This window comes from Juglans regia, chromosome 14, assembly GCF_001411555.2.
Source record: "Juglans regia cultivar Chandler chromosome 14, Walnut 2.0, whole genome shotgun sequence".
Lineage (NCBI taxonomy): Eukaryota > Viridiplantae > Streptophyta > Magnoliopsida > Fagales > Juglandaceae > Juglans > Juglans regia.
Window position 1 is genome coordinate 1,085,740 of NC_049914.1, and position 12,639 is coordinate 1,098,378.

Here is a 12,639-nt window from a genome sequence, read left to right on the forward strand (position 1 = left end):
TCACCAATAGGATGTTGAGATTATTTGACAAAACCCTCGTGGCCCTGGAAACCAACTGAAATCTATAGCCAAGACCATAATTAGTTCCAAGCAGCTGGAACTGGGTTTTTCTTTCTTTCTTTCCTCCCTCCTTTAGTCCCTAAGAGTAGTGGTCCCAGATTGTGCGTGCACTCTATTTTTGTCGAAATTAACGTCATCTCTGTAATCCGTTTGATCAATATACAAGGAAGCAGCTCTTGGTTTCTGAAGCCCAAAAAATGAAAAATTAACTGATATCTTATTCGCCGGAGTAACACCATAATCCGTTACTAGCAGCGAGTTTAATGGCATTTTGTATTAAATATATGTATGTATGTATATGTATATAAATCAATCGTTAAAATGTTGAGATGGGCATGAAACGTTGTCGCGGTGCAGATGCAAGTAGCAATCATGAATAACTGGAGATTAAGACGCGGGTGGTTTTGATGCGAAAGCAATCCTGAAAGGCTGGAAGCCTGAAACACACCTTAATAACAGTGATAATATTTTCACTAAGCTGTATACCACCCAAAAACTCTTTCCTTCCTCGGAGGAGGATGGAGTCAGAAAACTGTTCTTAATTAAGAAATACCAAAGCAACATGCCCATGGAGTAAAGGCGTAATAACCTGAATGCAAACTGCGACAAAAACTTTAGCCATGCGCAATACAACAATGGTGAAAGTCTAATTATGTGCCATAGCTTTGCTACAAAATACAGCACTGAGACTCTTGCCCTCTCACATTGACAATACGGCTATTCATAGTCAGGAAGTTGCTATTCTTATTGCGTATTCATTCTCATTTCACAACATCGCATGAGCAACTTTTCCTAGTCTCTTCCAGCATTAACATTTGCTCCCAAATTCATACAATGCAATCCAACTTTCATCTCACTGACGCGCTGCTTATCACACTAGTTTTCTGAATTACCTGAAAGTTGAACAGGGTATTAAACAACAACAAATCATGATAATTTTTTTTATTGGTAAATAAGAGTTTTATTGCAAATAGGTGAAGCCAAGTACACGGGACATATACAGGAGCTGCACCTAGGCATGCAAGAAAATCATGATAATAATGATAAAGAGAATAGTAGCTGCAAATGGTTAGTGAGGAACTCTTCAAAGCAAAAAAACCAAAACGTCTAGTTCATGTCTACTTTCCACAACGAATTATCCTCTCTAGACTGCAGGCTTGATAAATGAGCTAATCCAAAAGCTATAAGAAGCCACCCAAACTTCAACAGGCTGAAGCAGCATAGAATAAAAAACTTTATTTCATACCCCAATTTAATGCCACATCAGATTTGGACATGATCATCCCATACCAAGGCCAGGAATAAGTTGGATTTCAAGAGGTTACAAGTAATCCCAAGTGTTTCTAATGGATTGTTTCTATATTCAATTGGGATAAGAGCCTCTTTGGAAGAATCTTATAGTCGTTTTATACTAGTTTCTTGTTCATGTCATTGTATCTGATCCTGCCAAGGTCCGTATCTAATACCTAAATGAGATAGCCACCTTGTGCACATGGGGTATAATTTCCAGATTTTATCGTAATTATGCCTCCAGTAATTTCATTATTGAATGAAATAAGATCCTGTCATTATGAAGATAGTTGCTCTTTTAAAGTACGCCAGCCACTTGACAGAATTGCCATGTGTATAAGTTCCAAATGGAACATACATAGATATTAACATTTTCGTTGTGCTGGAATTTTAAATTTCAAAAGTTCAAGCTTTTGCTTCATCAACAAAATGTGTTGTACTAAAAATTTCACACTAGAGTCCAGGCACAGCCATTTGACTCATGTAACATAGAAAACTAAAATACTTTTTTTTTTTTTTTTTATAAATATAAAAAACTAAAATACTTACCCAACATATGACAAGAAAAGAGGGAGCTAAACTCATCTCCCTGTAGGTGGTCTTCGTTGCACCACCAAATCATCAGCAGAGTAATAATCAGCAATGAGGCGATACATGTATGATGGGTTGTGCCCTCCTCTGTAAAGTTGAGTAATTTACAAGTTATCACGCTAATAGGAATAGAGTGAACATGAAATATCAAGACTAGTACAACAGAGTTCAAAATTCACAAAAAACCAACTAAAAGCATACAGAAGTGAGCTAAAAGTAACATCCATGAATTAGAACGAGGACATAAAAGAAAAGATCGCACAATAGAGTGAAGGAGATGTCTTTCAAAGAACTCCAGAATATGCAAAATTTTGAAAGTCCAGTAAATCCTTTCTTTTATGAAATTTACAAGAGATTCAAATTTCTTACTTTGTCTTCTAAGCTACATAAACTCATAAAGCAGACATTAAAGGCTTTTTTCTCTCCCCTTCTTTTCTGGTTTTCACTGGGGGACAAGGAGGGGGATTAATATCTTTAATAAGTACTCGAGATTTTATTAAAGACCAGGAGGGGGATTACTATCATATAAAACATTGAGTATGATGCATAGCAAGCTCATTAGAGTAAAATTTTTTAAGCATTCTAGTCTGTTACTTACGTGTCAGTAATAAAAAGACTAACGAGTTTTGGTGGCACATAATCAAATGTTGGATTAATCACATGAAGAAGGGGGGAAGCAGTGCCACTCCCAAAATCCATGCAGTCGGAGAACTCTCCAAAATCCAGCAGCTCGGATGGGGATCTCAGCTCATTCAACAAGACCTCGGGATGGTGGGGATACAGAGGACACAACTGTCAAGTAGACAAAACAGCAATCCACAAGAGTACCATGAGTAATCACTAGATGATGACGATAACAACAATTTTAAGAAATGAGATTCAAAAGTAAGGCACTTCCATTTGCTAATAATTAGCATGTCAGAAACTTTAGACAAAACAAGCACTTGAGCATTCATTGACTCTATTGAGATACACATTGGCCAAAGCAATCACAAAATTTTCTCTGCTTCTTTTGCAATACATGTCAAATGTTTAGGCCATATAGATTTCAGTATTTACTAACTTTGTTTGCTCACGACCCACACAACCTAATCCCTGCTTTGATCCAAACATGCAAAACAAAGATGGACAGCTCATAGTATGCTCTATGGTCTATGGATATTGGCATAAACCTGATTAGATAAACAAATAAGCAACTAAAAATGAGTTTATTTTCGAAGAATATATGCTTTGTCTTGCAACTATTAGTATCCGTGTCGAAGGATCTTGATTATCTCGTAAATTCAATGCAGACAATTCTCTTTTGGAAGTGCACTAAATTCAACAGTTCTGAAGCATTTTTGTTTTTAGAAGTTTTTTTTATAAAGGTACATTTTTGTTTTCAACACAAAATCGAAATAAGCAGTAAAAATCTTAAATACTCAAGTTACATGACCAAAGGACATAAGCCTTGTTTTACACTTTAGAACTAGTATATTTCACAAAACACAATTCCATTATATCAAATCCAAAGGGCATGATCAGTAAACACGAGTGTTTTAACTTCAAGCATAATAAAAGAGCAAGAAATCTAAGAATCGTTCATAAGGAGATCTGATTCATCTTTCATTAAAACCTCTAGGGCAAGTGGAGCTGTCATTGTGCCAAATTACCTTGTGACTGCCAGCAAGTACAACAAACGGAACTGCATGCCTTTTGGCAGCAAGTGCAACCATATTCAATCCAACAGGTGCTATGACCCCACCATTGGCCATGACAGCATGTGCTCCAACTATAACCTTAAGGGATTCCCACATGAAGCCAAGAATCAGTCCAACAAATCCATTTCTAAAGGAGGAAGAAAACTTAGGAAAAAATAAAAGCTCAAGCTCGTCACTATACCATGTTCACCCGGGAAATCATGGCAAAGACTGCAGAATCAGTAATTAGCGTGGTTTGTAAACCTCTTGTGACCAATTCTTTTGCAAGAAGATGTCCTTGATACCTAATTGCAAAAAAAGCAAAGGACATTGAAAGAGAACATCGAAACTATCACCGCTAAACATGCTTCCAAAAGAAGTAGCCATTTGCACAAACCTTGGAGCACCCTCCGCAACAAACACCCGAAATGACCTCTGTTTTTCCTTCGCCGCACAAAGAAATTCCAAAACTGTTCTTGAACTTCCTAAAGTTAAAATTACCTCACTGGGAAAAAATTGCAATTAGAAATGTTATACAATGACAAGAACATCAAGAAGTTAAGACCATAGAAAAAGAATTTTCACACAAGCTGATGTTCGTATGATTGTAGTTTCAGACTAATGGGACAACACAAAAAGACGTAACTTTACTGACATGTGAGTGCTCTACAAGTATGCAAGGAATACAGAGTAGAAGAACATAGATTATGCTAACAATCAGACTGCAACATCAATCCATGAAAAGCTGCAGCAGTCATTGCATGTATTATTCACTCAAACATGAACTATGAATCAAACACACCAATTCACAATCCTCGTCAACATATCATACTCATCAAGATATCTATAAAAATCTCGCTACTGTAAGGGATCGCATTGTAATGATTTGAGAAAGGGTAAGCAGTTCTGAGTCATGCAATAAAGTCACAGCACTAAAGAGGAGCTCGTTCATTCTGAGAAATGAATGAGTCGATTAGTTCAGCATGCCAGATGCATCCAACTCAAACATAAGCCAAAATCAGTTCCCCAAAGTTGACCATTATTCTCGTGATTTTAGTCAACGCTAGAATCATGTCACTTAATTTTCAACATTAGAGCTTTTACTGCGGGTTTGGGTTTAAGGAAAAGTATGGATTCATGATCGACTCCACCGTTTTGAAGAGTCAAACTGCATATCAAAATGATTATGTGTAACGCCCCAATAGAAGGCTCAAGCCACATGGCCTATACTCCAAAAGGACTAGTCAATGATACAATTTTTTTAAGTAATAAGAGAAGTCAATGATACAATTGGAGCCCCATTGGAATATTATAAAGAGCAAGAACTACTCATTCCCAAGCAATGTAGGATCTCATATACCACCTACCCTGATCACTTATCAGAATGGGGTATCACATTCTGTTTCTGGCAATTTGCCACCATTATGTATCCACATCCATGCCAAATTCCATTATCCATTTAAGTATTTTCCCTTTAACCATATAAACACAAAAACAGCAGAAGGTTTTAGGCAAACAAATTAACCAGTTCATGCACAACTATTTCGTCTATAGCTCTTAAAAGAGGAAAACCAAAAACAAAAACAAAAGATACAGTTATTCTTGAAGAAATTTGATCATGAAAATCATATTTCTTTGTTAAAGTCCCATCTCCGGCTCCAAGTTTAAATTAAATCCCTCTCTAAATTTTCATGTCTTTCACCTCAGCTAAAAACCCATAAACTTCACCAATATGAACACTAATGAACAAACCACCACAGGAAAATGACAATAAAAATCAGTTGTTGATGAAATTTGAGGATGCATAAATCCCACAAGCATGAAAATTTATGCTTGCAGATATTTATTTCATTTGTATAAAAAATAATTTTTAAGTGCATTGTCAACTCAATTGTATAAACCATTTCAAACAAATTTAAGACCATCTTGTAATTTTGAGCTTATGTATGAACACATAATGCTAATACAGAAGAGTTCGAGAGCAAAAGGGGAATCCTTATATGGGTAAGCTACACAGTTACACCTCACCCTCCACCCAGCTCATAAGGGGGGAGTAGGTGCCATTTGAGCTACAGCTTGTTGGTGAAGAAAAAGGAAAAATTAAATCTAGAGGCAAAACAAATTCAATTTAATGAATGGTGATGATGTTGGATGAAATCCAAAACAAATCCAAAGAATGAACATTGGATGAAATTAGGGAATTTTTCTTGAAAACTCTATGTCTTTGGGCTAAGGCTAATGTAATGAATGGTGATGATGTGTTGGAGTTTTCTAGTTTTTTCTATTTTTTTAGTCGCTTTATGTAGGCATTTCCTATAGTATACTTCCTCTGTACTTGGGCTATGCCTATTTATGGTAATAAAACTCTTATTAATTATAATAAATAAATAAAAACAAATTCAATATTGCTAGTTTGAGGAAAAATTACTTTTGATGAATATGCTCTACTGCTTGCTCGGCAATCTGTTCATGGCAAGTGGCAATATCTTGAATAAGTTCATTAACAGCTTCAATGACATCATGCTTTAACCTCCGAGTTCTTGAACTTTTGTCAGCAGCTGCCAAGGAAAAGCATTTATGAACAACCAAAGCTCATCATTTTGAAATTTATTACGCAAATGGTTCTCCCACATTCAGCACTACCACTTCCATTGAAACAAAACACCACTGCAAGGAACAAATTTCTTTCACCCACCAATGTCCAACCACAATTAGCCACATTTATCTTCTGAGAATATAGACGCATAATTTTCAAATCATCATGCACATTGTAGATTGACTAAATAGAAATATAGATTGACTAAATAGAAATATAGAATGAACTGATAAAAGCTTTGATGAACAAGCATATTAATTATAAAAAACAGCAATAGTAAAAATAATTAATGAAATGAATAAAATTGCAGAGCTCACATTTGCTTTTTCCTTCAGAATCACCCCCAGATGAAGAAGTGTGAGGAACAGCTGCTGAGTCAGGCACATCCTCGAGAAGGGTCTGCAAGGAAGGTGGACGCAATGTACTTCTTGCAGCAGCAGCAACAGCAGCAGCTGATAGAACTGGATGATTATCCTGATCAGCATCGTCTTCATCATCACTAGCAGCTGATAAGCCCAGACCAGCCATAGCAGCTGTTGTGAGAGATAGATCCTCCTCCCTAATAATATGCAAAACACGCCTCACGATATTACCAACAGCAAGCTCTGCAATGATATACATATCATATTGTTATAGGCAAACAGCAAATAAGTCTTTATACTCCATATAAGTAAAACCTTAAAAATGGAAGCCATCCTCCACAATTTTCATTTTTCATGTGATTATACAATATTTTTTTGATAAGCCATCAGCAATGCGGAAAAATGAATCAAAGATATGCAGCCCGAGTGAATAAGCATTCTTAGACTGCAAAACCATATAAACAAATGTTATGAAAATGTGCACGCATAAAATTTAAGAATAAGGGTGCTGTACTTCATAAATATTAAAGTTGATTGGCTCTGAGTAAAGCAGAACATAACAAAACAACACTTAAATTCAAAGGAATAATGTTAATGACTTTTATGCCTTGACATAAAAGTTAACGTTCCCCGGATGGTTTTAGGGCCTTTTTCTATCACACATTGTTGCTTTGGGCTTCATCCATAGTATGGAATGGAGCGAGCTTTAATGACTTTTATGCTACTTTTCGTAGCAGGTAGTTTGTAATTAGGCTTTTTTCTTGTATACTTCCAATGTACTTGGGCATTGCCTATTTACGTGGATCAATAAAACTTCTTACTTATAAAAAAAAAATGCCTTGACATATTTTTTGTATGCTAAATCTATTGACAAGAAGTAGCCATAGCTTGAAAGCCTAAAATAGAAGTTCAAAATGACCATGGTTGATTCAAAGAAATACTTGGCCTCCTGCATGAGCAATGAGAAAAACCAGTGTTGTTTTGTACGTTACTACATTTCTGTTCTTGGGAACCATTGTGACATGTGGCTCATTGAAATTGCAAACATCCACGACTGTTTGTAACTAAGAGACATTTGGCACTGACAATTTTACCAGGCCTTTTTTATTAATGAGTTGATATAGTTAATGAGCAAAAATCCCGCCGGAGTATACAGTATATAAACCAAGTTAGAAAGAGTGAATGGAGCTTAAAAATCCTGAAAACTAAAACTGTAAAAACTGACTAGGCATTTTCTACACCTCCCTATGTGCAGATTTAAAGCATCCTTACAAAGAAAACCTGACTGTTGTGCTCACAATAAGAAATTACAAGAAAACAAAGCCCATATCAACAGCACTGCTAGAATGCTGTCTACCACAGCATTGGGAGTTCAATTTACCAATCTTCACTTCCTTAAAAAATTGCTTCATGAGAAAAAGAACAATAAAAAATAATAATAATAGGAAGAATAGTCTGAATATTGAAAAGAATATCAATACTAAAGAATTCTCATAAGGTAATAGTAAAAAGCCAATTTCAAGTTTACCGAATTAAAAACCTGTGGTTGATTCAAAATTTTAAAAGTGACTGCAACGATATAAAGATTTTTATCCTACATGGTGTGACCTTCATTAACAGATGAAGTTCTCTCAAGAACCTATACTACTGCATAATTTCTAGTCATGATTTGCGAAATTAATCCATACACATACCGACAGGATTTGCAGCAATCAGCTGCTCCCCAACAGCTCTTACAGCATCAATCAAAGCTCTAGCCTGGTTTCTGTAAGGTACACGCTGCTGTGAAATCACTGACCGAAGCAATTCAGCCGTCTGCCTTGCTGTGGCAAGCGAGCCCTCAATTTTACTGCAACCACAAAAAAAGAAAAAGAAAACACATGAATGAGCATATGGTCTTGGAGTTTGGACAGAGCCTCCAGATACAGCCAGTGCGGGGGGATAAAAAAAAACTGCTGAAGATTTTACCGTTTTTTAAGCTTGTTAAGGAAATCATTCACAAGGACCTGTACGTCAGGCATGATTATCACCAAAGTTCACTACTTCGCCTAGAAAAGTTGCATAATCTTAGTCAATTTTCGATTCTAGAAAAATGTAAGATAAAAGCGAAGGAAACTTAGATTTAAAATCTATGCGAAAGGAAACTTTTATGGCTTAGCTGATCCGAGCAGGACTTATCCAAGTAAGATCAGAAAGTTTTATTTTCTTTCTAATCAGCTGTGTCTGCTCAGCAACCAAACAAAATAAAAGAACCCAAAAAAATTTCCACTTCAATAAACTTCAAAATAAATGCTAGAATTGCCACTGCCAAATATTCAGCAAATTTATACCATTTTGCCACCACTCCTCTGTTTGGCTAAGCAGAAAATGTTACAAAAGTATAAAACCAACCTAAATGAAAATTGCCTAACACTTGAATACGTGGGAATACAAGTCCTCCTGATCAAACTTATTACAGCTCTATTTCCATGAAATCGAAAATTAAACGTATAAACAGCAGGACCCAATAACCTGCACCTTCTTTCCGTTTCCATCATTTCACAGCAACAAAAGAGAACAGATCATTACAAAAATAAATATAGACGATACGATCAACCAGATTAAAAATGTGAACAGTAGAACGACTAACATGGAGTAGCTAAGAAAGATAATCTATGTGATTCGCTTACTTCCGGGATCGAAGAAGCATGCGAGTGCGAGAGGGTTTCGCTGACGCAAGCGAGAGGTGGGAGAGAGAGAGAGAGAGAGAGAGAGAGAGAGTGGGTGCGTAGGTGTCTGGGGTTTCAGAGCTTCGATGCACACATTCACCTGCGAACGCGAGCTCTCACGAGTTTGGGTTTTGTTCGCCCGTGTTTTTACGTGCAGGCCACGGGTTTCCTTTCGGATTTTCCTAATTGGTTCCTCGGCCCGGACGCGGAATTCACCCGGTCTAAATTGGTCATTTACTTGTATTTTTTTCTTGAATTTATTTTGGCACACAATATTTTTTAGAAGGATAATGTCAAAAAAATATTTTTTAGAAGAATAATATTATTATCTATAATAAATATTATTATTTTCAGTAAAATTTATTTTAAATGACAAAATCATTAATAAAAAATATCTTTTCCTTACAAATAATTCTTTTTTTTTTAAATCTGATATAACAAAAACAATTTATTGTTCAAGTTGAAAATACGACCTGGGTAAGAAGGAAAGCGAATCAAATTTTGCTCGGAATTTTCATAATTGAAGAAAAAATTGTGCTAGGGACAACCGGCTTGCGGAATCGGGAGGTAATCGGCTAATTAAAAAAAATAAAAAAGTTGAAAAGTTAAAAGTAAAAGCAAAGCATCATGTCAGTTCCTCTTTTTCTCTTGCTCTCTTTCATCTTGCATAGTTCTCTCGTCTTTTTCCAGCAGCACATCTCTACTTCTAGCATGCCTGAATTTAGTTTCAGCTCTATCAATAGCCTTTTTCATGACAGCGGCAGCAGCAGAGTTCATCCTCGAATCACTTATTCGTTCTTCTTCTTCTTCTTAGTTTTTTTTTCCCAGCGGCTACATTCCGTACCGATTTATGCACAATAGTTCAAACTTGAGTAAAATACTTAAGTGCTTAGGACTGCTGCAATTTTTTTTTTTTTTTTTATCAGCTCAATGAACCATCCACACTACCACCAATTTTATTTAACTGTGAAAAGAGTGATGAAAACAAACATAATACAAAATGTACCAACTAACATGCATTTGCAAGTATTAAACCACAGTTCATAATGCAAAAGAATAACAGCTACTATCAACATCTATAATCCAATAAAATCTGACAGAACGAGAGAAATGTGATAGAGAAATGAGTGGTTCTGGAAAATATCCCCTCGTTGAGCCATGAATGTTTAAGTGGTGGTACTTCCTCTCAAAAAATCCATCAGGACCCCATGGAAACTCTTTGTTACGGATCTGCAAATATGGGTATATATGGAGGTGGCTTGTCGTATTGGGGATGGCCCTTCGATAGGTTATAAATTGGTAAAGCAGAGCATAAAACAATGCCTACATATGTTATCTTTTCTCATTTCCCCGCCTCTCAAGCGTCGTCGTGGTGAGCAGAGGATGCAAAGGTGCACTTGGAAGGGGCAGAGGGTCGGGAGGCACACGAATAGCATTTCGAAGAAGACTAGATCAGACCATAGCCATCGTCATTTCTTAACTTCCCTATCCCCTCGTTCTGCTGTAGCAAACTTGAAGTACTTGATTTTTTTTTCCATGCCGTCTCTCGATTTTCTATCACTTGAAACACAACATTTCATTAAGATGATGTGGCGGTTACCCACCGGTTGCATGGGCCGGTTGTATCCAGCATTTTTCACAGTTTTACTACAAACAACCGCCTCATGAAACCGTGGGGGAATTGGGAAACCACGTTAGCCGATATATTATTAAAAAAGATAAAAGATAAAAACAATACAGATAGAAACGAAAAGGAGGGAAAATTCAGAAGAAGAAGAGATCGCGTCTGGCTCTAGAAGAAAAGTATGCGACTTTGGGTCTGGAAGAAAGAAGAGATCGTCGTCTTCATCGTCTTTGGGTCTGGAAGAGCTCTGCGTGGTCATATTCTTGTGGGTGCCCCCGTGGGTGTCTCGTCCATCTCTTCTCCTCTTCGCGTGAACAAGTGTCGCGTGAATAAGTGGTAGATCTCGTCCATCTAGTGTTTGAAGCTCCGCTTGCAGTTCACTTGAGCACTTATGGTTATGGTTTCTTTTATAACTCCATAATCTGCAAGGTTTATAGTAGCTGTCGCCAAGAGTTGACCTTTGACCGCCTTCTCCTTTCAAGTATCATACACGTAAAACTCTAGTTCTTCTTCAAAAACCTTTCACGAGTTGTGCCTTTTCTAGATACTTCCCTACACAAAGTAACCAAAAGCCTAAAAGACTCGTCGATGCCCAATTCTTCCATCCCCAACACCACAAGTAAATGACCCAGAATTCTGATCACCATTTTCCCATTGAATCAACAGTGATCGAGAAGATTTCAAAGATTATGATGGTGGCCATGGCTTCACATCCTGAACGTGGATAAAGTAATCAACCTGAACTGAAACACGTTTCTGACTCTTTGATCTCAGCCCAAGCACCATTGTGATTGAAGATTGCCAGTGGGCACTTAGCGGGTACTATCAGTCACAATGCATCTATGTTTATTAAACCATAACACAATTAAACAAAATCAGAATCGCAAACTCTTCAAGAACCGTATAAAAAATAAAGATCTTCGATTATGAGAATAAGAAAGAGAACAAAACAAATCTAAAATATTCGAACAATCTTGCTTGTGTACGTATAACCCACTCCATTCATTCAACTATACTAAACATTATTTTATATGCCAGGAGAAGAGTCTCCAAATGATTAGTCAATGAAGAAGATAATAATAGAGTTTACCGAACCAAAACAAAATAATAGCAGAGTAAACAATCATTTGTCAATGCATACGCTTCATAGTCTCTTGGATAGAGCAAAATAGCAAAAACAATTTCAACTCCTGTAGAAGCAATTACATATATATGAAAATTGTAATAGTTGGGAAGATAAGAAAATGAAAATGAAAAATTATATTTAAAAAGTTCCAGTCGCAGTCAACATAATTACTTGAAAAAGAAGAGAAAAAGAGAAGATTAGCCTGACATTCAGAGCAATGAATCAATGACGAAAGAGGAAAAAGACGGAAACAGTAATGCATAGTAAGGTTGGAAAAAAGCAGCAGATATAGATAAAAGAATCAAACACTAGTGGAGAAGGTGGAAGATAAAGGACTGAAGATGGAAGGGAGCTCTAGAAATGGGGGAAAGGGGGTGTCAATTTCGAACCAAGGGAAGACGAAAGAGTGAAGATATAAGGGAATTCTGAAAAGGGGAAAACGGCACCGTTTATATTTTGCCACGTGAAATGCGATGTCACTACAATTTCCCTGGCCGATTGTCTATAGAATTTTTCATATGTAAAACTCTATACATCACATTATCATATCAGTTTCATCTCATTATATAAGATGTATACATGTATCATTATTAGATATTTTTT

At 36.5% G+C, this 12,639-nt stretch overlaps 1 protein-coding gene across 3 annotated transcripts; it reads right to left on the reverse strand.

Annotated features, from left to right (window-relative positions):
* Window positions 1-514: 514 nt before the first annotated feature.
* Window positions 515-9,427, reverse strand: LOC108990757 (translation initiation factor eIF-2B subunit beta-like). 3 transcript variants are annotated; one of them, XM_018964827.2, is made up of 11 exons: window positions 9,248-9,427; window positions 8,547-8,626; window positions 8,273-8,427; window positions 6,534-6,821; window positions 6,049-6,178; window positions 4,018-4,125; window positions 3,823-3,925; window positions 3,594-3,719; window positions 2,540-2,733; window positions 1,900-2,028; window positions 515-953 (listed from the first exon to the last, which is right to left on the reverse strand). In XM_018964827.2, the coding sequence occupies exons 2-10, from the start codon at window positions 8,597-8,599 to the stop codon at window positions 1,932-1,934; spliced, it is 1,254 nt and encodes a 417-aa protein (XP_018820372.1). In that variant the 5' UTR covers window positions 8,600-8,626; window positions 9,248-9,427; the 3' UTR covers window positions 515-953; window positions 1,900-1,931. The 3 variants fall into 3 exon arrangements, with proteins under 3 accessions (XP_018820372.1, XP_018820373.1, XP_018820374.1); XM_018964828.2 differs by having other exon boundaries at window positions 9,208-9,427; XM_018964829.2 differs by lacking the exon at window positions 8,547-8,626.
* Between the last annotated feature and the right edge of the window lie 3,212 nt (window positions 9,428-12,639).

What these genes read in the sequence shown, in the direction of transcription:
- LOC108990757 (XM_018964827.2), bottom strand. Translation starts at nt 8,599, where the DNA reads ATGCCTGACGTACAGGTCCTTGTGAATGATTTCCTTAACAAGCTTAAA. An exon ending in TTCTGAAGGAAAAAGCAAAT is followed by an intron (nt 6,179 to 6,533) that starts GTGAGCTCTGCA and finishes TTTCCTTGGCAG; the next exon opens with CTGCTGACAAAAGTTCAAGA. An exon ending in TGATTTCCCGGGTGAACATG is followed by an intron (nt 3,720 to 3,822) that starts GTATAGTGACGA and finishes GAATCCCTTAAG; the next exon opens with GTTATAGTTGGAGCACATGC.